The sequence below is a fragment of the Hippocampus zosterae genome, chromosome 3 (assembly GCF_025434085.1).
Source record: "Hippocampus zosterae strain Florida chromosome 3, ASM2543408v3, whole genome shotgun sequence".
Taxonomy (NCBI): Eukaryota; Metazoa; Chordata; class Actinopteri; order Syngnathiformes; family Syngnathidae; genus Hippocampus; species Hippocampus zosterae.
Window position 1 is genome coordinate 20,360,669 of NC_067453.1, and position 27,313 is coordinate 20,387,981.

At 43.7% G+C, this 27,313-nt stretch overlaps 1 protein-coding gene across 4 annotated transcripts in view; it reads left to right on the forward strand.

Moving 5' to 3' along the window:
- megf11 (multiple EGF-like-domains 11) overlaps positions 1 to 27,313 on the forward strand; it is a 90,748-nt gene that overhangs the window by 39,769 nt on the left and 23,666 nt on the right. For all 4 annotated transcript variants that reach the window (XM_052059909.1, XM_052059911.1, XM_052059913.1 and 1 more), the window contains 6 exons: positions 16,113 to 16,359; positions 16,447 to 16,567; positions 18,615 to 18,751; positions 19,518 to 19,730; positions 21,219 to 21,393; positions 25,982 to 26,102. In XM_052059909.1, coding sequence (XP_051915869.1) covers positions 16,113 to 16,359; positions 16,447 to 16,567; positions 18,615 to 18,751; positions 19,518 to 19,730; positions 21,219 to 21,393; positions 25,982 to 26,102 — 1,014 coding nt within the window. The remainder of the gene's footprint in view (positions 1 to 16,112; positions 16,360 to 16,446; positions 16,568 to 18,614; positions 18,752 to 19,517; positions 19,731 to 21,218; positions 21,394 to 25,981; positions 26,103 to 27,313) is intronic.

The following is a 27,313-nucleotide window of genomic DNA, read 5'->3' on the forward strand; positions in this document are numbered from 1 at the left end:
CTGTCCCGGGCTGAGATGCTACCCGACCAGCAGACTATGCCATAATAAATGGCTGAGGCCACCACAGAGTCATAGAAGGTCTTGAGGAGTGACTACTGAACTCCAAAAGACCATAGTTTTCTGAGCAGGAAGAGTTGTCCGTGTTGGGAAGCCAGTCTAGTTTATTGTTGAGAAGAACACCCATGTACTTGTTTCTACATGTAGTTAAGTGCCAGAGGATTTTAGATGATCTCTGATGACTGCATTCCAGCCATGATCGTCCGTCTGTATGTGACGACCCCCGACACGGTAAACACGGTAGTTCTTCCGCGGTGAGCAAGGTACTCTTAAAAATATATTAAACCATCAGGGACAGCTGTTACAACAGTGGACAGCTTATCATATTGTCAGGTTACACGGTGCATGCAAGTCAAAGATGCAAACTGTATTCATAGATGTTACGTTTCACTTTCATAGACTTTTTGTGAAAATGTACAAAAATGTGCAATTTCGTCTTTCTTGAACCCGGCACCCTAAAACCTCTGATCCTAGCATTGTTCACTACACAATCTAATGAGATCAACGACCAATGCAGTATTGAAATAATCAGTTGAGGTATTAATGCATGTGAATGTTATCGTGCTTACATCGCACTCACTATTATGTTACAGCTGCCGCTGTTGTGAAAGCGCTATGTAAATCAGCATGTATTGTATTGTATTGTACTCCCCGAGCACTCTCTGAGCTGGATTGACACTTCAAACATGATGAGCTTTGAAAATGCAGACCACACTGCCAACTAATGTCACACCGGTGTAACTGCAGAGCAGCGCCGCCTCCCCACAGCGCAAAGTATAAACTCACACAACGCATTGTCGGTACACAAAAATAAATCAACATGTCAGTATAAAGAATGAGAAATTATATCAGTAGTGCTAGCGTATAGATCTATGAATTTTCATTAGCAAGAAAGCCATTCTCTGATGAGCAGATGCGTGTAAATCACCTGCTCCTGCGTCGTTTTCAGGCTTGCCCCCCCCCCCCCACCCCACACGGGCGAGGCTTCAACAAGGGAGTCTGTGACGCTTTTGTGTCTCCCCCAAGAGACTCTTGCCCTATTCTTGGTTGGTTAGAAGTGCAGCTGTGCGTGCGGCGCGGCGTGCAGGTGCTTTGCTAATCCAACTTATTAAGAACTTGAGTAGTGAAACAGCGGCATTATTCATAACTCGCAGGCGCCATTCCAGGATTTTCCATTTACAAGCTTTCATCTGTTAAAAATGCGGAATCTCTGCCAATTCTCAAATTAAATCTAGCCTCCTTTTTGTAGTGTAAATGGCATGTCTTTTTTTTTTCTGCATACGTTTCAAAGTCCAATATATAGGGGATATAGTGTTATCAGCCTCCTTATATCTGCATGGCTCTCCCAGGCTCCAAAACTGGCACACTTGCATTCCATCGTTGTAGAACGTTTTCAGGAAAGTCATTTCAGAGAAAGCCCAGTTTTCTCATTTGATTGCCCGGGAGAGGGCACAACGCGAGGTGGTTACGTCACGAGGAATGTGCGAATGTGATTAAAAAGCATGTCACCCAAGCTTGGAGAAGAAGTAGGATGCTCAGCGGCCTGAAGCTAAAGTGACGGCTTTCCAGCCAGTGATTTGGCTCCCAATCAAAGGCTTGGACCTGGTTTGTGGAGCAGCACCTGGCAGGAAGTTGTTTTGTTTACGTGTCAGGCAGCGATGGGGGACTCAGACAGTTTTTTTTTTTTTTTTTTTGAGGGCCAGCAAAGAGAAGGAGATAAGCTCCCTGAGATTCACAAAGTTGTCTTGCGGCTGAAGATATTGACTGTTTCTTTGGGTTCTCTTTGCCGCCTACTGGGATCCACCTGCCGATGCCAGAAAATATTTCATCCTCTGCCTGGTCTTGAAGCGAGAGTCCCACTGGGACCAGAGCTGCCCTGTGACCTGCGTGGAGTCCTCCGGGGTGCTCTTCCACAAGGACATGTTGGCTAATGTAAAAGATTATAGAGGGCAAAACAGGATGTTTCTTGTTGAATCTCACCATTCTGAGTTGAGTTTTGAGTTTCCCAGAGAAGTGGATGAAAGAATAAAGAATGTTGAATTGTTGGTGTGTGTGTGTGTCGTGTTTGTGCTCTTGAACATTCAATATTCTCTCATCATTTTATGTTTCTCCTCTCAGTTCACAGTGCACAACATTAAAATGCATTTTTATCTTTTCATTTGGGCTATAAAGCTGGCGCGTTCGATTGTTTTGCCGTCTTCTGCTTTATGATCAATTCTGTTGTGGTGCTGCTCAACAACCGTTTTCACTTTTAACCCTTTCACGCACCCTGTAAACCTGATAACATAGTAAGCTGTCCACTGTAGTAACCGCTATCCCTGAAAGGGTTACAACTGAAACGCTGGCAGTGAACGGGCTTCGTTAAATGATCCCATTTGGCTGATCATCGTTTTTCGAAATGACAAATCCAAATGTTAATTCTACTGATACAGATTTCTCATTATTGAGATTTGTACTGGTAAGTAAATTGAGACAGGCTAATCATGATTTCATGTCACCATTCATACTTTTTGTGACATTTTTGTCTGATAGTGCGTGTGACAGTTTTCCGAAAGCCTTGACTCAATCAAGGCTCAATGGAGGTTACTTTGTACAATTACTTTATTTTTTACTTTTTAATAATATTATAGGTTAATTTTGTTATACATCTTTGGAGATATTTATTCATGCATATTGTGAGGCAGTTTGTTAGTTAAAAAAAAGGAGGGGATTTGTTTACTGTATAGGGCTCGCTACACTGGGGAAAAAAAGAATCTTTGGATATACTGAGGTGCATTGATTGCACATAAAATGTGGCAAGCAGGTGTAATTTTCCAGTGTTTTCCTCAAAAATAAGCAAACGATCAGTCTTGGTTTAATACATTTTAATCGTGCAACCGACAGTTTTTTTTTTTTGGTATACACCTGCATTGCTCTTGCTCTTCTCTCAATATTTTACATTATGTGGTTAAATATATATTATGTGTTGAAAGACCTCTAAAAAAATTGAATGTCGTAAATGCTATAAAAACATGCCGAGGGGGTATTTAAATAAGGTATTTCTATGTCGGGGATTTCACTTAATGGAGAGTCGGTAAAAATAAGTCAAAGTAAAACGGACAAAGTATCATGATCAAATCTAGTTGGTCAGCTAGGGTATTTGGGGTAACATATCCCTCCCCAGTCCTCCCCAAATGAGAGTTGTGTCCATGCAACAGACATTTTATTGATTGAATTCAACCTCAGAGGACTGAAGGCAAATTGCGACAGACATGTGGGAGCTACTAACATCATGTTAATTGTCAAATAAATCAGTGGCCTTATTGCAATTACAATTTGGAATCTGTGTTGTTTAGTCATAGCCCATCATGAAAGACACGGCGAGCAGCAACACTAACTAGTTGAACCATAAACATGGAGCCAGACCCTGACACATGCAGTGAGAATGTACTGCTGTTAGGATTCCCTCTGGCACCCATCAACAATATTTACACATTATTCTCAGAAGTGCATGTCAGCCAGATGGTTCCCCTCTTCTCCCACAGCAGCAGGACATTGACATGCATCATCGTCAAAGACCTACAGGATGCAAATGACACGATCCGGGCACGACATGCATGCACAGAAAGACTCATGTCAAATCGGTTCTCCAGCCCATTCATTGGGCACATACACATCCGAACAAGGACTGTAACTCTGTATCTATAATATACACATGCTCTGCGTTGCAATATACACACGCGCGCACACACTCACACATATATAAGTATATATAAAGGCATATATGTGTATAATGTATGTGCGTGTGCATATATATACAGTATGTATATATATATCTGTTTGTGTGTGTGTGTGTGTATATATATGTGAGTATGTGTATAATTATATATGTGTGTGTGTGTGTGTGTGACTGTGTATGACTGGCGTGTCAAAAGATGATTTGATACAATTGTAAAATATAATGAATCGATTTGCCTTGATTCTAAAAGCCAAAACAATCCAGGTTAATACATTCACAGACACAGCAAATCATCAGCAACTTCAAACCAATTCATAGATGGCATACATCTCCCACGCAAGGTGATTTGATTTGTATCTTGATGCATGCGCTTCAATACAATTCCAGCATGCTGACATTTTAAAAAGCACCATTTCAGTTGTCTTCGTCAAATCAAAACATGTTCTTTTCCGAATCTAATCGTTTTTTTTGCTACACCCCTAATATACACGTATATGGTGTGCATAAAGGCACGTATAACAATATGACTTTTTAAATATAAGAATCCTCAGTTTCGATTGAAACCTCTGCTTCGCTATGCTTATTTGGCAGTCGTGTAGGCGTGCACTGCATCACGCTGAGAGGTGTTTCTAATGCCTCCTCATGTGAAAGCCCCTCTTTGCAGAATACAGTAAAGTTAAAAGACTATTTCTAAAAATATTGTTAAATGAACACTTTTGAACATTTTCAACACCTCTGGATTTGGACGTAATAAGATGTCACTGCTGCTGTAGTGGTGCACTCTCCTGACTTGTGAGTAGGCAGTGACCCCCCGCCCCCACCCTTCAGTGCTGGTGTGAGTGTGAATCTTGGTCTGTCTCTACATGTGCTCTACAATTGACTGGCGACCAATCCAGGGTGTGATCCGCCTTTCGGATCTAGCTCCCAATGACGCTAGTGCGCAGGATCTACATGAGAGAAAATGAATGCCGGGATATCCTATTGCACCGAATGATTCGGCTTTAAGTGCCCACCCCATCATCTCCGGTGCATAATAATTAAATTCATATGAATTTAATTTAGGAATAACACCAATAAACCACCAAATCGGTATACCTTAAGAAATGAATCGCTCAGTTGAATGTATTTCTGGCCCCTCAGTGTGCGATTTAACATTTTTCATTCGGAATCAGTATTTAATTCTCATACCGAGATCTTCCCTTTTCTTATGCTCACAAAGTTATTGCAAGGGTGAGAGTATTTGATGATCATGATCGCAAATAAAAATATATTACTTTCCTCATTAGACAAACATGTCATAAGACGACACGTTTACTGACAACTCCATTTATTTTCGACCAGTTAGCTTGGTTGCTAGTTTCAATTTTCACATTCTTTTTGTGTGTTCTTTCTCCGGCGGGGGCGGGGGGGGGGGGGTTCAGAAACGAGAGGATATCCATCGCACTTGTGTCAAGAGCATTTACAACTCTTTGTTGAGGCGATGCATGTGTGTGATTGGGTGTGTGCCAGTATATCCATGCATCCTTGTTGTGTCGAGTATTCAAACATTGAGTGTTATTTTGCATGCCCCAGTATGTCAAGTGAATTCATGCAGTGTTTTGGTGTAAATTGTTTTTTGGGCCTAGAGCGCACATTGACTCTGCACTCTGCTCTGTTGAGTAGTCTTGTGCCGTCCCATTAACAGGATTTATAGCCCCCGTGAGCTCACTACTCCATTACCTTTGGGAGTAGGGCTAAAATGTGTGTGTACATTTGAGGGAGTGCGTTGTCATACATTGGGGGGGGGGTATAGGGGGAGCCTGGCATTTACTGTGTATCGATGGTCAGTGCGATGGAATAATTTAGAAGCACGACGTTGTGATTGCTGCTATCGCGCTGATTTTTGTCATTATCCACTAAGAGAGCTCTGAGAGTCGGCATCGTTAAGATTAGAAGGCCTTATCTGCTGTCCTTAAGAGAAGTTCAGTGCATCGAAAATAGCAGAAATGTCATGATAACAGTTTAGAGAGACGCAATGTCTCCTGAATACTAATGCAGAACAAAGCTCATTTCGCAGTCTGTAAGTCACGCTTGGTTTGGGTCCAGTGCCGTCTTTCTGAGGTTTGCCATGACAGACATTGTCTGATTGTTTTTGAAGGGCTGTTTACACATACGCCCACGTGCTCCTCCTTATTCCATCCATGTATTGCAAATGGTGTTGCTATGCTGTTGAGCTTGGAGTGTTTTATTTGTAGCCGCGCTGAAGCTTCTTGTCTTCTGGGTCTTCAAGATTGTCCAGTCGTCACCATCCGAGTCTATAAAGTGGAACACTGTCGTTTCCTGACTTGATGGATGTTTAACTTCAAGTTTCGTGACACACATGTACAATAGTTGATGTGATAAAGGCATAAACGCGTGAGCATTTCAAAGCGTTTGGAGAACTCAATAATGACTGTGGGGCAAGATGTGTTTTTCTTTCACTGTTGAAAGTTAAAGTGCTCTCGGGCACGCAATTGTAAATAGGGACCACCGTGGTTAATATAAGCACATCAACATTGGAACAAGTCGCATGCGCATACAGAGCTCCTAAATGTATTTTATCATCATAGTCGGAGTGTGTGTGCGTGTGTGTGTGTGTGTATATATATAAAATTATTTTTATATCTATCTCTATCTCTATCTATACACACACACACACACACACACACACACACACAGTATATACACACACCATATTTTCCGCACAATAAGGTGCACCTAAAACCATTGCGAGCCAAGGGTACTCCTTATAATCCGATTCACCTAATATAAATATATGGATCAATATTCAGATTTCTTGGACATGGTATTTCAAATGTTCTGTAAAGGGCTTTGATACAGCTGCGGCAGCTGTGAAAGCTCTCTAGAAATAAAGCTGTATTGTATTCCCTTTTGCATAGCGCCATCTTGCATAACGCAACCGCAGCCACGACTGTAGCTTCTATTCTAAGCGCCTTATAATGCAGTACGCCCTATGTATGAAAACAGTTTCAAAATAGGCCGTTCATTGAAGTTGCGCCTTATAGTGCAGAAAATACGGTGTATATATAATATATGTGTATGAATATATATATATATATATATATATATATTATTTTTTTTCAAGATGGCGCCCGAGTAGGCAGCCTTTGGCAAGTGCTCTTTAAGAGCCTTGCTTTTTTGTTCTTTTTTGCTGTTTTTGTCTTTTGTTTTGTCACATTTTGTTTGTTGTTTCATCGTGTGGACCTGATATGGACTGTTTTCAGCGCTTTTTGGCCACGACATTCGTCAAAGGAGCAGTATCTGTGCTTGGTGGTTGCGCCTTCTCGGCAGCACGCCTGTACCAGCACAGATTTTGATTGGGAGGAATGTCGGCGCCAAGGACTGTCGGTGCTGGACAGACCTGGGGCGCTTGTGTTTTTTGCGCCAGTAATGGGCAGCATTTTTCACAACCCCGATTTGTTCAGTGGCTATGTCGGCGCTGTTGGACAGTCGGCGTTGGTGTGGCTGGATGGATGGCCGCTGAAGTTACGGATGAGGAGAGAGGAGCGTTGGCGAAGAGCGCCGATGCGTATTTGGAACCGTGAGTCGCCGCTTGGAATTAAAATGGATTTCCATGGGACAGGAGAAGTGAACCAATCTCTTTTTTCGTCAATGGATGCTACAGCTTCTTGTTGACTTTGAAACTTAGCTTGCAGCCGACGTGTGCACATTTTGAGCATGACGTCTCTGATCCACTGGTTAAAGGACACTTTGATTCTCTCCTCTTTCATCTCAAACTGCTTCAAACAACAACGCGTTTGATGGAAAAGTGGTTAGAACTGGATGACTGTCCGTGTTTTATGTTATGTGTTGTGTTTATTATTTTACTTTATGTTAACTGTTTTGTTAAGCGCTTTGTTACAGCTGCCGCTGTTGTGAAAACGCTATATAAATCAGCATGTATTGTATACACACACACACACACACACCGTATTTTCCGCACTATAAGGCTCAACTTCAACGAATGAGCTATTTTAAAATTGTTTTCATACATAGGGCCACCGCATTATAAGGCGCATAGAATATACTGTATATATCTTCTATATATATACAATAGAGAGCGAAAGATGGGCAAAACTATTAAAAAAATAACATGGCTGTCAACTCCAGTGTTGATGAGTGCATATACCATCCATGGTAAAAAGCCAAAACAATCTACAATAACCATTGAAAATGTGATTGAACACTGGCACTTTGTTGTCTCAGGTTGCCTCTTCCTGAGGGCTTGTATTGAGATTTGCCTGTAATACCCTGAGACCTGAAGACACATACCACGAGTTGTGTCGTGTTTTTTTGCAAGCAGCTTATGTGGGAGTCTCTTAGGAATCTCTTGTGTTTTGCTTCTTCGCTTCCCCCGATGGCTGTGTTGGGGTGACCTTGCTTGATTCTTCATTTGGGGGAACATTAGCAGTCCCTTTCGGATCCTCCGGTGGCCCTGCAATCTCCTGACGTTTAACCCTGCACTTCATCGCAGTGGTGCAGTGATTACAGGCCATCCTGAGGAACATCGATTGTCCCTGCTCCTCCTAGGCAAACCCCACACAATGCTGACGAATGAACTCGTGGCCCTGCCAAGTCCAATTAACTGTCAGTGCCGCATCGATGGGCTCCTCAGTTTGTTGAGAGTGAAGAAAAACAAACTTTTAATCAAATTTGCCTCCAGGCCCCTGGGTATTTGGGGGTTGTAGTTTGCATTCAGCTGCGCTCTCGCCCCGCTTGCATTCATGGCACCCTCTCAGGAGGTTCCATCTCATGTCGTGGGCCCGAGATAGCACGGCAACCTGCACCTTTTCTATTATCTCTGACTGATAAATCAGCCAGCATTTTAATCATATATCGCTACGTAGCAGGGAAGCAAGACTGACTGCATTCATTTGGATTTGCATTCCCAAGCATACAGTAGAGCGCTCGGCTCGGCGACACCGAATTACCTTTGTGCATTGTTTATTTTCGATGGGAGTTTACAGTGCTCTCGCACAAGCCCCGAGCGCATGTCATTGTTTTGAATACCGATAAAACAATTGACTGGTTAATCAATAAAACCAGGTTACAATCTTGCAGAATAGTTGTTGTTGTTGTTTTTTTTTATTTTTAAGAATGAACATCTTTGCCAATCCCCTCTGTTAATTCTCCCACGGTCAAGATAAACAACTGTGCTCTGCTCTCCTGTGATTAGAGTACCGCAGACGTTACGAGCCCCAAAATTCAATTAAATTGTTTGCCACACATGGAGAAGGGGGGGAGGGGAGACAATCTACTTTTTACTTTGGGCATTTCAACTCTAGTTTCCAAATATTGATAAAAGGCACCTTGCTCACCAAACTCTTAACCTAACATGCTATGTCAAATCCTCAACTCAACGTGCTGGGCATGAATAAACCAGCATTGTCTGTGTGCCATTTGGACCCAGGGCTGGGTTAACTTTTAAGACAACAGTGCTAAAAGTGTAGAAGACATTTATTTTAACATCACAAGGGTGTTAATGGACTCTTTCTTATTACGCGTACCTTGTAGCAACCCTCTATTCTATTTCATTGAAAAAAATTAGGAAATGTTGTGCACTCCTGATCATTTCGAGCTTTTTATGAGAACTGACTAAAGTCCCAACCATACGTGTGTGTCTGCCCAAATCTTAGTATGTTTATGTACATACATTGAAAATTCCTTTTACACGGGTGTAAGCAGCATAGCCAATGACAACACAAACTAAGTTCATGACTTTCTCATGGCGCTGATGGGGAGGGGGTGGGGGGTGCCCTATTTCGACATTCCGTGAATGAACATCGGTCTCTGCGTTCTGACCGGACCCCTTGTCATTGACTGCTATTGCCCTCAGGCACAATTGGCTCCATGCTAATTACAATTGATAATTGAAAAAAGGAAATCAATGTGTGCAAACCGGGAGTGCTAAGAGTTCGTTTTATCAGGTTGACATTGTTTTGTTTTGTCTTTTGAACTGAGCTGGGTGTAACACAAACCTGACTTTGTTGATTGCATTGCAGTAACCGTGTACTGTTGTGCCTGTTGGAGATAAACCTTTATCCCTCTCTCAAGGCTTTTTTTACCCCCGTTATATTAAATGAAAGCAAAAGGTCTCTTGCAGGACGAGGCGGGTTATTAAATAAAAAGAAGAGCGTGACAGTCAGTTGAACAATATGATGATCCAGACGCTTTTATGAGCCGTGTGAGGTTCTGTTATACGAGTGCCTGGTTGCCTGCATGGGAGGGTCTTTTCACCCTCTGCTACGCCAAAAAAAAAGAAAAAAAGGTATGGTTTTATTTGAAATATCATAAAGTTGTTTGGCATAAAGCCTACAACGATCCAGCTTGGTAGACTTGGTAGACCTGTTGACTCAGCTGTGGGTGTAACTGCAGAGGAGCTGACATGCACCTGTGACCCCTGCATTGATCCGCGCCTCACATACTGAATACAACTCGGAACAATCAGCTCCATTTTGCGATATCAGCGAGCTCTGACTTTTTTTTTTTTAACCAGAAAAGCTATCTTTAGATGAATCGAGTATTTTGGTATCACTTTTAACGATCCGGATAATCAACCGTCACATCCTGTTTCTACCCGTCCACGTGTAAAGGCGCTATCAAGGATCCGGGATGCGCGTTAGGGCGAAAGCGTCTGAGCAATTTGTGTTCGGAGCCTCTTCTCCTTATGTTGTTAATGTGGCCCTGTGCTCATCAGTCCTCGGGGGGGGCACAGGGCCTCGAAGAAGATGAATTAAGGCAGGACAAATAACACGCCCAACAACAGAAGCTGCAAGGAGCGCGCCTCTCCAATCAAGCAGAACCACCTCTATGACTACAGGCAGGTTTTATGTATGCTTTCCAAATGCATTTGTCAAGCCAACGGCGACGTGTCCGTTCTGCAAGTCTTCTTTTGTTTACCTATTGCGGCTAATATCAAAACCTTAAAATGTCTGCGGTGTTTTGTCATCACTCGCATTTAAGTGCTTCACGCACGACAGAAGGTGCTTATGGTCCCAAACTTAGATTTCATTAAACAATGCTGGATTTAAGTCTGCTTTTAAGTTTGGGGGGGGGGGGGGGGGATGCTGAGTAGTTAGATATTTTATTTATTTATTTTTATTTTTTGGACAACCATCCAAAACAACCTTTACCGTAAGTCAGGGTTTTTTTTCAAGGTGCAGTCCCCTCGGTGAACATAAAATTGTTATTGCTGTGATTGCTGCGGTGGTGCTTGTGTGTGCTAGTGGTCACCTGGGCATAAAAAGAGAGTTGTGGAATACTTTGAATCTGGTTCAATGAGGTGAAGGCACATTTGAATGTAGTCCTAAAATACATTTTGATTTCAAAGCAATTTCATTAGTTACATCCATCCATTTTCTGACCTTGCCAATCCTCACAAGGGTCATGGGCGTGCTGGAGACACTGAACGGGTTGCCAGCCAATCGCAGGGCATACATAGACGAACAACCATTCACTCACAATCACACTTGGGAACAATTTAGTGTGTTCTATTAACCTGCCACGCATGTTTTTGCAATGTGGGAGGAAACCGGAATACCCCGAGAAAACCCACTCAGGCCCGGAGAGAACATGCAAACTCCATACAGGGAGGCCGGAGATGGAATTGAACCAGGTACCTCTGCACTGTGAGGCGCACGTGCTAACCAGACGGTCACTGTGGCACCCCTAAATTAGTTGCATTTCAAGTTTTGTGTGCTTTTGTTGTTGTTGTTTTTGTTGTTACAAAATTGTTCAAGTTCGAATTATTTGTCATCAAAATCTTAAACCACTGCATACCATGCAGAGTGCTGCTTTTCTTATTAACTCATTCAGTACCAGCCAATTCTGGACCAAGTCTTAAAAGACGTTTAAAAACGTCTTTGGGAGTGAATGAGTTCATGTCCAAATATTGACCCCAATTGAAGTTTTGTTCTTTGGAATTATTGCTTTGGGTTTTGTACCATTCGGTTTGAACCAGACTTTTTGGAACTGGAAAACCAAGGTGCCACTGTCTGTCCTCGAGAAGCTGCAAGCGTCCCACCTCAACAACCTTGCGAACAACATTCCCAGACAACCTGGTTTTTGACTTGTCCGTTTTGGCTCAAGCTTTGAGAGTGTTCTGGCGAGTTTCTGCGGCACCTCCTTACGATAGAGTGTTATTCGGTGTGTGCTCAGGAGGCCACGCTGAGAAAAACTTGCGAGCAAAGTCAGCTGCTGGAAGATGTTTGTTCTTAATCCCACTGCAGTCGGTCACTCATCATGCCGACTCTTGAGCACACTTCAAAGCTGCGCACTAGCGCCGGGGCTTTCTCAGCCCATGCTTTGGCCGTCACCTTCAAAAGTTTGCCATTGGCTCCTTCTTCACAGTGCAATCTGTTTTGTTCCAGCCAAGGAGATTATACCTAGCATCTTGGGATTGTTCTTCCCCCCTGTATGTGAGGTTATCCGCATCCTTACTCTTATACAATATGAGCTCTAAGAGTCCAAGGCGACTTGTGTAAGCGTTCACTCATTAGGTAGTTTGACCCCGGCTACTTGCAGTTAATGAATCTGATCTGGAATCGCACGCGCTGCGAGACCTGTTGCCGGCGCAAAACATCTCACTGGGGGCGAATAGTCACGTCACTCCATTTAGCCGTGCTCTACAGAAGCTGACGTCCTTCTGCTCGCGTCCTCTGTGTCTGCTTGCTGCACATCAGCTCTGACTTCTAAATTACACCTAACTGCTGTCAATACGGGTAAAGTGAGAAACGCCCGGGCCAACGTGGATAATGGGCTTTGCAACGTGCGCGCCAAGACTTCCAACCGCAAGCCACAGACGGTTTATGACTCCAAATGGTGACACCGGTTGAGCTCCGAAGCAGCAGAAATGTACACAATGCAATTTTCTGTGATCACCAACACGAGTTTGAGTGGTGTGAATGTCATATCTGCACTCCAAAGTGAAGTCTGGAAACTATAAGCGAAGTCGATCATCTGTCTGATTATTTGCATATGCAGTATATATACATACACACACACACCGGTAATGTATATGTATGGAGATGAATCCTACAACCGGACCGAGACCCAATTTTTGATATGTTCTTGATGTGTGATTCGCTTCAAGTGTGAATACTGTACAAACCCCACTGCCAGTCCGCACCAACAACAGGATACATGTACTTTTTTGGGCTTAACGAGACACCGTAGCCTGGCATCACGAAAACGGTTCCGCATTTTGTCTGCACCAAAAGTTGACTTTTATTGATTTCTTTATCTATTTATTTATTTAATTCTGTCTATGAATGTGCTGCACTGTTGCAAACCAAATTGCCGCCCTGGGGACAGTAAAGCTGTTGTTGTGCCGAGTGAAATATGACATGACCTTCTGACATGCGAAGGGTGACGCTTGCTGTTATTCTACTTGCTGTATATCACAAAATTTGGAGTATAAATAAGTAAAATCCGCTCTTGTCAGAGATAATGGTGCTAATTGAGGATAATTTTGGAGTATAAATAAGTAAAATACGCTCTTATCAGAGATAATGGTGCTGATAATGGCGGTAATGGTTTGCTCAGCAATTTTCTTGTTTTTAATAGAACAAACCAAGATGGAAAACTGCACTCAAAATACTCCTGCAAATCTGGCCTCAATGTCCTGACTTTTATCAATCACTCAACCTTTGCCATTTCCGCCACATATGAGCCCATGCAAGAGCAAATTTATGTTCACTCAATACGACCTGTAAGCCGCGCTGCCTCTTGTCGATGCGGCCACAGCAGCCACGGTGGCGGAGTGGCATGTTTGACGACCACCCTCTGGGCGAACCTGACTTTATCCGTGGAGGGAATGATCATCTTCGTGCTGTGCACCTGGAAAAACAAGCTTGGCTGGCAACCACCAAATAGGCTTCATTGAGTTGCCATATTGGCTGATCACACCTCTGGCAAAGCGAACATACAAGGCACCGGCCCTTTAGGCTGCGAGCAATCAATAATAATAATAATAATGCATTTTATTTATAAGCGCCTTTCAAGACGTCCAATAGTGGAATACTCGGCTCGCAGGCGTTGATGGAGATGCATCAGGCCGTACCCATCACTTAAATCAGCACTCTACACGCTCAAGAACAATTAGGTTTGCAAGGCAGCCGGCAACTTGCACTCTGGGCCAATTGCTCTTCACATAAAAAAAAAAAGGTTGTTTATTTAACATTGAAGGATTAGCTCTTTGCTTGCGGTTTGTGGGATTATTGAGCGCCTCTAAACACACCTGTCACTTGCGCAGCGTGCGGATGCGTTTTTTTTTTTACACCACTCCCTCAGACCCCACTTGGTCATGTCATCGGGCTATTTACTTGGGCCCACATGAAGCCGCTCCTTTTAAGAGCGTCAATATAAGAGTGCGGTTGCAAGAGCCAAGAGTGCGGTTAGGGGAGATGAATGTATGCTCTGCGCAATTACGCCAATGAAATACAATTCGTTTAGCAAAGTTGTAAAAGCTCAGACTGGACCATCAATACGTTTTTGTCAATAGTGACTTGTATGTCTGGAAGATTTGAACAGCTGACACATATGGGTTGCCTATTTGTAGACTCATTTAAGGTTACGCTTTTTATTATAGCTTTGATGTGTCATATACAGTAACTGAGGGTAGTGGAAAATAAGCAGTCGCCCTTTGCAGCTATCACAGCTTCAGCACTTCTGAGAAGACTTTCTACAAAATGTTACAGCGGGTCTTTGGAAAGTTCAGTGACGTTGGAACAGAGAGACGGCCTGGCTCGCTGTCTCTGTTCTGGTACATCCCAAAGGTGTTTGATGGCATCCGCACCATACTTCTCCGGGCCTGGACCTCACTTTGTGCACTGGGAACAGAAAAAAAGCCATTCCCAAACTGTTCTCATCCAAATTGGAAGCTTAGAATTGTCTTACGAAGATGTCGAATCAAAGGGAGGGTTTGCAGTTTTAAAAACCGCAAGCAAGATTTGAATGTAGCTTCACGCACTTCACTAATTTCACCCAAACTCTCCAAAACCTTGAATCCGACCAAAACAGCTGCCTTCACTAACATTCATAATGGCAAGCAATTATGAAGGGCACCGTTGTGATGAATAATCAGCGACAATGCTGTCCAGCTTCAAGGAAATGGTAGCAGTAGCTATACTATGCTAGCATTGTCTAAGTCAACAAACCTACGTTACCCACAGCTGCTGCGTTGGTAGCCTGACTTCTTTGTGTGACCATAACTATTAGTTCAAAGTCTTTTTTTTTTTTTTGGAATGTACAATCAACTAAAATCCAAAAGAAATGATAAGTGCACCTTTTGAGCAAAAATGTTGCGAAATTCATTTGGCTCCTGCCTTAGGTCCCTTCAAATAGTAGCATCTGTTTTCTAGTGTTATGTCCAGTTGTTGGCAAACAAAGAATGCAGCAACAGGTCAATGTCAGTGTATGGGTTTAGACTCTAAACCTTTTTTTAATGATTTTAATTAGGCTTAGCAGAGGATTTAATGCAGCTCCGGGAAAGGAGAAGAAAGCAATCAAGCCTGTTGCATCGTGTATCTATTATGCCAGTGGTGTGCAAACTACGGCCCGCGGGCCAAATTCGGCCCTTTGGTCTTTTTAATCCGGCCCGTTGGTCTTTTTAATCCGTCCCGCCGAAGTTTGGTACACAATTAAGGTTCGATGTCAACGACTGCATTCATTTCATTTGGACTTGTAATGACAGGCATTTCAACGCCAGGTGGCACAGTTACTTGAAGTTGCAGAGCATAGGGAGGAAGGGGGAGACGATACGGAAGCCCGCAGTAGCGCCAAGTCAAGCAAATGCCGTTCGATACGATGGAATAATGTACTCTTAAAGTCTGAAAAGCGTGCCAAAAAATGCAAAATACTGCTTTTTAAATAAAGAAATCCAATTAATATTATGTCAAATTTAGTTCACCCTTTTGATCCGGCCCTCCATAATATTTTCTGGTTCTCATGTGGCCCTATGCAAAAAATAATTGCCCACCCCTGGTTTAGAGAATCTCATTGTGTTATTTTAGTGTTTTTATTCATTTAGGTTTCTCAGGTTTTACAAAGGCCACACAGTGGTCTAGTAGTTAGCATGTCTGCTTCACAGTCAGGGGGTTCTGGTTTTGAATCCTGGCTACCTCCTGTGTAGAGTTGGCAAGTTTTCTCTGTGCCCGTGTCCTCTCCAGGGACTCGTCAGAATTTGTATTACGTTGTTGCCAATAATTTGCAATGTCACTCATTAAAATGCTGTTGCAGTATGTTTGTTTGTTTGTTTGTTTTTCTCGTCACTCCCAATGCCACTTTTGTGTTCCTGCAGGTTGCGAGAGTGACTTCTGGGGACCTCATTGCAGCAATCGCTGTCAGTGTCAAAATGGGGCAAAGTGCAATCCCATCACAGGGGCATGTGTTTGCACCGATGGCTACCAAGGGTGGCGCTGTGAGGAGCTCTGTGAGCCGGGTTACTACGGTAAGGCTTGCCAACTGCCATGCCAGTGTCTCAATGGAGCCAGCTGCGACCACGAAACTGGAGAGTGCATCTGCGCACCGGGCTACACGGGCGCTTTGTGAGTAGCGATGAGCATTGGACACCGTCTGTGACTTCAGTTGAAATTTGCACCAGTTTGTCTGACTGTTGACTCATGTGATGGTAGCTGTGGAGAACGCTGCCCCTATGGCAGTCACGGGCTGCAGTGTGAGCAAGGCTGCCCCTGTCAGAACGGAGGCACGTGCCACCACATCACTGGGGACTGTTTCTGCCGTGCAGGGTGGACGGTAGGTCCTTTGAGTCAACTTGGAAAAATATTCATCAATCATGTGCATTGTGTGCATTTTCATTTTTGTACCGGTACAAATGTTGTTTACCGTGTTTGGGAATTTGGAAGACCATGCTGTGCTTTTCTTGACGTTCCGGCGGAACGAGGCCTTAGACCAGATAAAAGTAGGTTTAAGTGGTGACATGGGAGTGGATGTTCACTCCTGTCCCGGACCACGGTAAAACTTCTCCCGCTCCCGGCTTGCTTTTGTTCCAAATGACTCCCGCTTCTGTACCACTCTCATTTTGAAGGTCAGCTACATGACTGCACATGTGTCCAAGTTTTTTTTTCCGACTGAAAGAAATCCCGCTCCTGCCTTCTCCCGTGAACTTTTTATGCTAAACCCCCCCTATCCATTGATTAAAGGTAAAGTAGACTCACATTCCACAGGTTTCCGAAAAATTGTCAACCTCGAGTTCTCCCTGAGTGGTGTTGTGAGTGTGAGCGTGAATACTTGTCTGTCTCTCTCTTGTGATCCAATGCCAGCGAGTCCAGGGTAAATTCCGCCTTTTACCCAAAGTCAGATGAGCTAAGCTCGAGCGCCCCACATCTTTACAAGGGCATTGTACAATTTTATTTCTTGTTGTTGTTGTTTTTTGTTTGTGTGTGTGTATGCCATCTACTGTTTGCGATAGATGCCGTCTACAGTATGCAAGAGTAGGTAATCGTTTCAGATGGTCTTTTGGCCCAACATCCATATGGCTTCCCAAATAACTGAACCATTCCCATACTAACAGGCCTTCCCAGCGCCCTCTTTCCCTCTCTGTTAGTGGGGAGGCTGCGGGTCCACTGCCCAATAGTCAGTCCCCTGCCACTTCCGGGTTATTAGCACCAGTTTGTGCTGGATATTCACACTGAGCAAGGGGCAGGCCCATTTCTGTAGATCCCTTGCCTGACATGCCCCACATAGCAATACAACCATGCCACACTATTTTGTGCCCTAGATGAATTCCCCTGGAGGGATAATTATTTTAACACTCGTACAACTTTACATAACTTGAAATGTTACATCAACTTGCCAAGGGACTACAGATGGAAACTTATGCCTATCATCTATCATTATAACACGCAAATGTTCATTAATATGCACTGTTTAGATTTATAATTGAACAGAATTATCGCTATAGAAATTGGAAGGATGGCTGTTTAACTCATTCAGTACCAGCCACTTCTGGACCAAGTCTGAAAAGACGTTTAAGTACCGGTACGTCTTTGGGAGTGAATGAGTTAAACAGTTTTACCACTGCCTTTCTTTTTGGAGACATCACATGATTCTATGGAGTGTGTGGCTTTTCCAAAATGTTTCCCCAAAAGGATTACTAAACATCAACTTGTGTATCTTTTACAGCTAAATTATTATGAAGAAAAAGCACAGGAACCTTCTGATCATAATAATAATGTACAGACTAAATAGCATATTAATCATATGGAATATGAATATTTAATAATATATGGCAGGCTCTGAAACAACGGTGTTCAACCTCAAATGTTATATTAATTTTAATTTTCTTGGTGCGGATCACAATAAAAGCTCGACGCACTGCACTTTAATTATGTACCAGTACAGTTACGGCGATACATTACGGCAGGTGAACACTCCTCCCTGACAAGGTAACATCAATTAGGATCAGCAACATTATCAATCCTGATGAAAAGTTCTTCAGTTAGTCTGTGGATCATTCCTACTCAGCAAATTTCATCAAATTATTCTAAATAATGCCACCTAGTCGCAAATAAACCTTGTCACAGTTTACATTGTTTCACTGATCATTGAAGCCTTCCAGCACTGGCATCTCTGGGACCTGGCAGGCAATACAGAAAACCAATTGTGAAGAATTTAGATGCAAATTAACATGTCAGAGGTTCCACATTTTCAAACGCATACATTTCCTCAAAAAGATAAATACGAAATAACACACATAGGAACCAAAGTAATCACCTCTGATTGCAACAAATATGACTAGTCTCTCTATTAATGCATCTCATTTGGTTTGTGTTCTGCACAGGGTTCCGTTTGTGGCCAGCCGTGCCCAGTTGGCAAGTATGGCATCAACTGTAGTAAAGACTGTTCTTGTCGCAATGGCGGCCTGTGTGACCACATCACAGGGCAGTGCCAGTGTGCTGCCGGGTTCAGCGGTCGCAGGTACCACCACGACACCCCGAACAGCTTAATCTAACACACAAATGACAACATCTGATGTTTAGTAGGCCCGCTTTGCATATAGGTCAGACAATGGGATAATATATTGATATTCTATGCAAAGAGTGACAAACACACAACTGTGTAAAGCCACTCGCTGACCTATTCTCTCTGTTGACTTCCTAATGAAGCACCAACCCGATATTTCAAAAGAGAACGGAAACGCTTGAATAAGTCCATTCTCAGGTGAAATAAGTTGTTTAAAAAAGCCATTTCAAGGTGAGCTGGAAGCTTCCAATAGTGTTGTAAATGTTTAATTAATCTCGTATTTCATACAGAGCGGTCAGGATTTCATGTCTCCAGCCTTCATCTCCCTCTACTCCCAACTTGTCCATTGATCTCACGGTGGGCTACATGCTGTTTGGGCTCTGGTCATTAATTCTAAGTAATGGGTTTTTATTAAAGTCTCATTGAAATCCACACATCTTTTTATTTCGCCATGTCTGCCCAAGGAGCCCAGAGCAGCTTGGCTTTATTACTTTACTTTTTTTTTTTTTTTTTGCCAAACTGTGCTCATTCATTTTGTCAGTGATGAGCAAATTGACCTGCTAGGAATAGCCTGGCGCAGCCTAGCATAAAGAGACATACAGTATAATGTTAGACATCCGCACTCTTCTTTAAGTACACCTGCTCATTTTACATGACAACTTTCATATAAATGGCATCTGAAGTGTGGGTATCAGGAAGGCTGTATCCCCACTGTGTATAGGTGTCAGGATGACTGTCCGGTGGGCACCTACGGCCCTCAGTGTAACCAAAAGTGCGAGTGCCACAATGGAGCCAAGTGCCACCACATCAACGGAGCCTGTCTGTGCGAAACTGGTTTTAAAGGACCCAATTGCCAGGACAGATTCTGTCCCCCGGGCCTTTATGGCCTTATCTGTGACAAGTACTGCCCCTGTAATGCCACCAACACTGTGAGGTAAGCGAATGGCCTACAAATCCGGACTACCATCACTGCAAATTCTGCCCTTTTTTTTTTTTTTTTTGGAGGGTCTAAAGCACCCCTCATTCCCAAGTCTGAACACCTCTCGGCTGTGTCACCCAGTTAGCATTTCATTGTGACCTCCGCTTCATTCATAATTTCTCAGCATTCATAGTTAATGCCATGTTAATGCTGTGATTCGGGCTGCATAGAAGTCACCACAAAGTGAAGGGGAAAAGAGACATCTCATTCATTTCACATAAGCGTACACAAACACACACTCACTCACTAGAGCTGCACTGTGCTGATACTGTGCGTCTGTAAGTCGTACTCCTAAAAATGCTCTGATACTATGACAGCTGATAGATTTTTTTTTACCCGCCTCACATACATGGTACGATTGTGTCCTCGTTGAGCATGTGGTGTGCAATTTGGCGGAACATAGAACTTGGTTCAAGCTTTTTATCGACACTCCCAATTCAAGTTTACAATCAAAGAAACACAAAATAAAATGAATGACATGCAAATTTGAACAAGACCGAAAGACCGATTAATAAATCGCATCAATGTTGCAGTACACACCTTTATTCGAACACAAACAGCGCAGTAGCAAATACCATAAAGATGATATAGCGATACTCACAGGCCAGTGTCCTCTCAAAGCTGCGCTTATGAGCAACTGCGCACTTCTCTCAGCGTACCCACAGTGACGCTGGCGCCCGCCACACACAGTCATTACATTCATTCATTCATCTTCCTAACCGCTTGATCCTCACTAGGGTCGCGGGGGTGCTGGAGCCTATCCCAGCTGTCTCCGGGCAGTAGGCGGGGGGCACCCTGAATCGGTTGCCAGCCAATCGCAGGGCACACAGAGACGAACAACCATTTGCACTCACACTCACACCTAGGGACAATTTCGAGTGTTCAATCAGCCTGCCATGCATATTTTTGGAATGTGGGAGGAAACCGGGAAAACCCACGCAGGCCCGGGGAGAACATGCAAACTCCACACAGGGAGGCCGGAGCTGGAATCGAACCCGCACCTCTGCACTGTGAAGCCGACGTGCTAACCACTGGACTACCGGGCCGCCCCACTCATTACATTTCTGCACTCATTCCTTCATTCTCACCCCAGTTTATTCTACAAACGGGACACCACACCATTCCCACTTCCCTTGCAGATTCAGTAGCGTGACCGAAGATGCAGTTGTTCCATTGTAGTTTACTTTTAAGGATATGTTGACATATATACACTCAGATTGAACATTGACGAGATGCTGCAGGCGACCGCTCCATTCATGAAATCAAAACATGGACACAGAGCCCCGTAATTAGGCTCTTTTGACATTTCGGGGATCAGGGGACTAAACTATTTTTTGTACTTTATTAAATGACATGTGTTCCACAAACCCGCACACACATCTTTATGAGCTCATTTCTATTGTTGCATTTTAGTCTCATCTGTTCTTCTCGTTATACTTGAAGCTGCCACCCTCTTTCTGGGGAATGCACCTGCACTGCGGGATGGACCGGGATTTACTGTAATGAGACCTGCCCGCCAGGCTACTATGGCGAAGGCTGCATGTTGCCGTGTAGCTGCACCAATGGAGCTGACTGCCACCCAATCGCTGGTACCTGCATGTGTGCGCCAGGCTTTATGGTGAGTCTCCGTGTGTGTTTCTGCATCACGAGGTTTTGGATTCAAATGATATGAAAAGTTAAGCACTCTGTTGCTTTTATAATTAAGTCGCTGTGTTGACTTGGCAAGTGTAATCCTATATCCTATAATGACACGCTTGAAGGATATACAGTTTTGAACATGTTTTTTTTTTTTGTCCATAGTTGTCAGTGGTTTGGTGATTACAATCCATACATTCATTTTTTAGCTCTTGGCAGTTATTTTCTTAGGTTCGCAGGTGAACTGGCACCTACCCCGAGTGCCATTATCCAAAAGGCGGGGTACATGTCCGCCGGTCAATCATTGCAGCACACACATCGTAAAATGAGAAACATGCATGTTTTCGCTCTGTGTGTGTGTGTGTGTCAGGGGGGCGGGGGGTTGGCTGAAGTCCCAGCAGAAAACAATATGTGAGCTATACACAGAAGTCCAAAGCCAAGATTCGAACTCAAAACATCATAACCTTGAAGCGGATGTGGTAGCCTTTAGTCCATTTTGCAGCGGGGTGAGTGTGCTAATGTTTTCATTTAAAAAATCGTTAGGCTATCCTTTCCTATAAGTATTTATTCATAATTCATATTAACTACACTGTATTCATTATAAAAAGTACTCGGGGGGCGGGGGGGATGAATAAAATTAGCGCCGTGTTTTTAAGTCAAGTCAACAGTATTTATAGAGCACTTTCGAACAGCCATTTAAGGCAAACTATTTGCATAGAATTCAGTAATAAGACCAAAAAAAACAAACAAACAAACAAGCAAAATTGGTTTGAGTTACACTGAAAGAAAACAGAAAATGACGCGTTCTTAATTAACCCACAATTTCCGACTAATTGGAATGCATTTCATTATGCAAAATGCTATTCCAATCTTATGGGAACAGACGATCGCTGTTCAGCCGGTGAACAAAAATTTCTCACATCACGTCCTGTTTTCCTTGAATCGTCATGGCAATTGTGAGCGTTGATAATTACGTTATCGATGGCCTTCCTTTTTCATTTCATGACTATTTGGTCCTTGCTCGTCGGAGTCTTCACCGAGGAAAGGAAGGAAGCAAAGAACAATATCCATTTTTCACACAAAAATATTTTTCATCACTTTTCCCTCTCCCGAAAGTGAATCTTTTTCTTTTGCATCATCTCGCGTTAATCTTGCGTTTTGTCTGGTTTGAATCGAGTGCTTCGCGTGCCTTCTCTTGGAGTGTCAGAGAAGTGAAAACAACAAGTTGTACTCTCGCACCAAATGCAATCCCCGCCGTACACGCGCAGCCGCATTGTCGCACCCGTTTGCGACTCTAATTATTTGTACAACTTCAGTCACGTGTTCCTCATCTAAAGTTACACGGCAAGTCTGACCAGGAGAGCGCATTGCGGGCAATGTAATATTTCAGTAGAAATTGCCTTTGTCTTGGAGCGGGGGCCTCTTTGGCGAATTGAGCCACCGAGCGAGGCCACAGACTGTGTCTTAATTTGCTCCACCTGTTCTTCAGCACCGGGGAGGTCTGCCAGACCCATTAAACAGACCTTGAGGGCAGGAGTCGGATGGGAACATACGCACTACATATGGAGGAGTGGTGTGCGCGCGTGTAGAAAAACGTCTTGAACAGTCCTGGTTTTTTCTTTTTTTCTGAGAGACCTTTAACAAAAATAGCACACAACGCAGAGGCTTTGTCGCCGCCATGTCTGTAGCATGTAACCTTTAGTCAGACGGCGCCCGATCATTATCACACTGGGTGCTTTTAAAAAAGTGCCTGATGATGTAGTCGAGGCTGCATTTGTCGCTGAAATGGCTTCCCCGGGTCACTGCCGATGGGGCCCAAGCCTCCCCGCTGCATCTTTGTTCTGCAGCCCCATCGGGGAGCAAAGCGAGCAAAGTCGACTGAGCTCCCGCATGCTTGATTTAACTCCGGTAATTGGACATGCTCTTTTTGACTGGGACAAAGTCATCACATGTTACCTATTTGGGCAGTGTCGTCGCCTTACATATGGAGTCACATGACAATATACTGTATGCGCAATGTGGCTCATATCCGCATTCAGTCAGTGCTGCTGAATGTGAATGATGTGCGCATTAGCAAGTCTGAGATGAATTCCATTCGGCCTTTGTTGGTGGCGAAAAGAAATGATTTTTTTTCGGCTCTCAGGGCTTTCCAACCTCATCAAAAGGTTCACAGGTTCATTTTCTGTCTTGCCGCATGAATTTTAAGACGCGCCTGCTCTTCGGGTTGTTAGATGAACTGTTAAGGAGTGAGACTGATTGGTAATTATCAGCGTTATTTACATCCAATCTCAAAGGGGCACCGAGCAGATCAATGTTGTGTCAGCGAGTGGCATTCGGGATGAAAAAGCGCTTCAATTACACGATGATGCCAAGGAGAAGAGGCCAAGGACGCCCTAGTTTTGTAGCTTCGACTCTTCACCTCGCTGACGAGCTTCTTACGTAAGGTCCTGCGACTCCCTAACAGGGCGGACTGACAGCCCAGTGTTTTAATAATGACTCTCCACATGCATGCTTTATTCCTTCAACGGCTCAAAAAGAATATGAATCAGACGATAATGAGGGAGTTTGTCCCTTGAGAGCGGCCCAACCTTATGTCTGTGCTTCGTGTGAAGCAGCAAAAATCAACATGGTCATTTGGGGCGCTTGAGTCGAGTCCAGCGGTCATTTAAGCAGCAGCCCTACCAGTTGATATCCTCCCTACACCGGAAAAAAAAAACACAACAGATGTGCTTTTCTTCGCAGTCCTGACGCTGTCATTTTCAGTAGAACAAAGGTTTATAGAAGCCGATTGATCAAAATTTCATTGGCAGACAGAGGCTTTTATGTGTCGCGCTGGGGGGAGGAGAGCCGTTTTAAGATCCGCTTTCCGCCCTTGCTCTCCACCAGCACATCTCCTGCCTTCTGTTTAAACAGAGATCACAATGATAAGGGGAGCAGTGAGCGACCAGCGGTTCCCCCAGCGGTCGAGTGAGAGGGGCTCCTGTGAGCCCCTAATTGGAACTCTAAATCGTTGTGTCACCTGTCACTCAAGCTTCAATATGCAATGGGAGGGTTTGTGTGTGTGTGTGGGGGGGGGGGGGGGGGCGTGGAGAAGCTTCGCCTGGCTGCGATCTCCATTTTATAAGGACGGACAAGACAGGTGCAGTTAGTGCTCAGCCTTTAAAGCAGAGACATTCAAACGACAGCAGGTTATGGAGGACATAGTGGGTTTGTCCTTCCCCAGATGTAATGATCAGGGACTTAAAAGCTGCACCGCAGTGGCCAGTAGCCTGTGATATCCCCGACATTCCACTGACCACCCAGTGGTTGGATTAAGACCCCTTTTCACCCCCAGTGACAACCAAGCCCAAAACATGAGCATCCAGCAGAGGGTGAAGCAAATTCTGAGTAACCCTCCATTGCGCCGTCTGCACGGCGTCCTGATAAATACTTTCAATCCTACCCCAACACTAACGCGCGTGACCCCCACCAGACGATAAGAGTCATAATTGGGGGACAAGGACATGACCCTCGAAGCCATTACCGTTTGCTAGGATGCAGAACCAAGCTAGAAAATTGAGCCCTGGTCTCTATGGCAACTGAATCCCAGTGGGTTCATTATAACAAACTGTTAATAGAACCAAAACCTAATTTACACCACGATGGTAACATGCATTTAAAAAAAAACATAATTAGCAGTTTACATGACTAATAAATAATGACAAAGAAATTCACATTTTATATCAGACTAGCTGGTTCGCCGCCCTCCGGGCGGCTCATCAGCTAGTTCCTGCGGAAGGCTGGTAAGGTGGGCCTTCGGCCCACAAAAGTGTTGTTGCTTGGTTCAACTTTTTGTTCATCTTCATTGCTTATCGCGAAAATAAAGAGATGTTTAGCTCTACTAAATAACTAACAATTTTATTGCAATGCTTGTGGGTAGACAACATTTTTTCGCTAAGATGCCCGCGCGATCGTAGTGAGCCACTGCCTGAGCGGCGCAGTGGCGGCGCGGTGAAGTACGTTTTGAAAAGGGACAGACGGAAGGACAGACCGCGTGCGGGACGACGCGCAATATATATATAGATGTATGTGATATTTTTCATTTTATTTTCAACCACATATTTGGTGTTTCACTTGAAATCATTTTTAATGTGAACGATTTTGTTTGTCAGATTTAGAATATGCGGAATGCCATACCTTTCAAAGACCAGGATCCGTTTTGAGATTAAACGATACATTTTTGTGATCCATCACAATTATACAGACATACATTATAAACATATGTGACTGTTTCTTAGCCTGAGAAACATTACTCTTGTTGTCCTAATGAAAGTATTTATTAGGTACACTCTCACTCTTCACAGGATTACCGAACGTGTTTATATTAATGACAGCAAGCGAGTGGAATCAAAATTCTCCCTTTGCAATCATAATAATCATGAAGTTGGAATTGGTAGGGCAAACTTTACAAAGTAACTTTACGAAGTGAAAACCAGATGCTGATTATCAAAATGTAAAAAGGGTCAGCCAGAGACAACATTTATTGCTGTGCTGATGAGTTCTCTCTTGCCTGTCTATTAATTCCATCACAGGGTGAAGACTGTGCCACCGAATGTCCTCTTGGTTTGTTTGGATCAAGCTGCACGTCCACCTGCTCGTGCCATAACCACGCTTCCTGCTCACCTGTCGACGGATCCTGCCTGTGCAGGGAAGGTACGGCCCAAGTAGCGTAATAACTTTCCACTTCAACCAGTGATCCTCTAATGAAGCACTCTTGAGGCCTCCTGCCGAAGAGCAACGGTTAACTTCGCGTCGTAAGTGGTGAGCCGCTCTCAAAGGAATTGCGCTTTCCTTCATTTGTCAAGGAGGTGAGGCTTCTGCCGCCCTTTGCTGTGTGGCCCATATGACAGGTTATGTCTAATGAGGACTCCGAGGAATGAGGACGTCTCATCATTCTAATCAATGAGGAGGGTTCGTGGTTCACTCCCATGAGGCACTGAGGGAGAAGTTCTGGTCCAAGATTCTGAGCTGAGTCTTGCTATGGTGATGGTGATGGTGATCATGCGTTGCAGTGCTAGCGAAATGAAACATGAATAAGACATCACCGAAATGTCAATACGGTGGAGCCCCAGTTTTTGTTTTTCATCCATTCCATTCCAGTCTTGCGGAAATGGGGTCGAATGAAAGCCAAAGCAATATTTCATATAAGAAATCATTGAAACACAATTAATCTGTTCCAGAATCCATCCATCCATCCATTTTCTGATCCGCTTATCCTCACAAGGGTCGCGGGGTGTGCTTGGAGCCTATCCCAGCTGTCTTGGGGCAGAAGGCTTGCTATGCCCTGAACTGGTTGCCAGCCAATCACAGGCCACACATAGATGAACAACCATCCACTTTTAGTTGTACTGTCTGAAAAGGTTTTTCGAGACGGAGTGTATTCCACGATTCAATATTTTACTAACAACTCTCATTGCAATAAATACTTCCGATCTATTCAGCAAGGCTGCGCAAAATTTATGTGACATATCTTGCCAAAAGTCCAGCATTGAAAATAAAAGCAGTTCAGTATAATAACAGTTAAACAACATTTTTTGTTTGCAGTCTGGATTTCTTCATTCAGTGTGAATGCTAAAAAAAGACTTCATGTGGCCAAATAGTGTGGTGAAACTGTTATTGGAAGACCAGTTTTTACTTTGAAGGTCTGTCTTTTGAGAGGATGTGTTGATTAGCAGGCCGGGAGATTTATTGCCTTGAGTTGTTGATAAAAGCTTCCATTGTTGAATGCCATTTCTCCATCTTTTGAACCCTTTTAAGAAAACCTATTACCGGTAAATTATTTGGATGAACATGCTTTGATTATAGGCAAAAACATTTGTCGAAAACAGAATCTTATGAAAACTAGGGAATACAAAAACCAACCA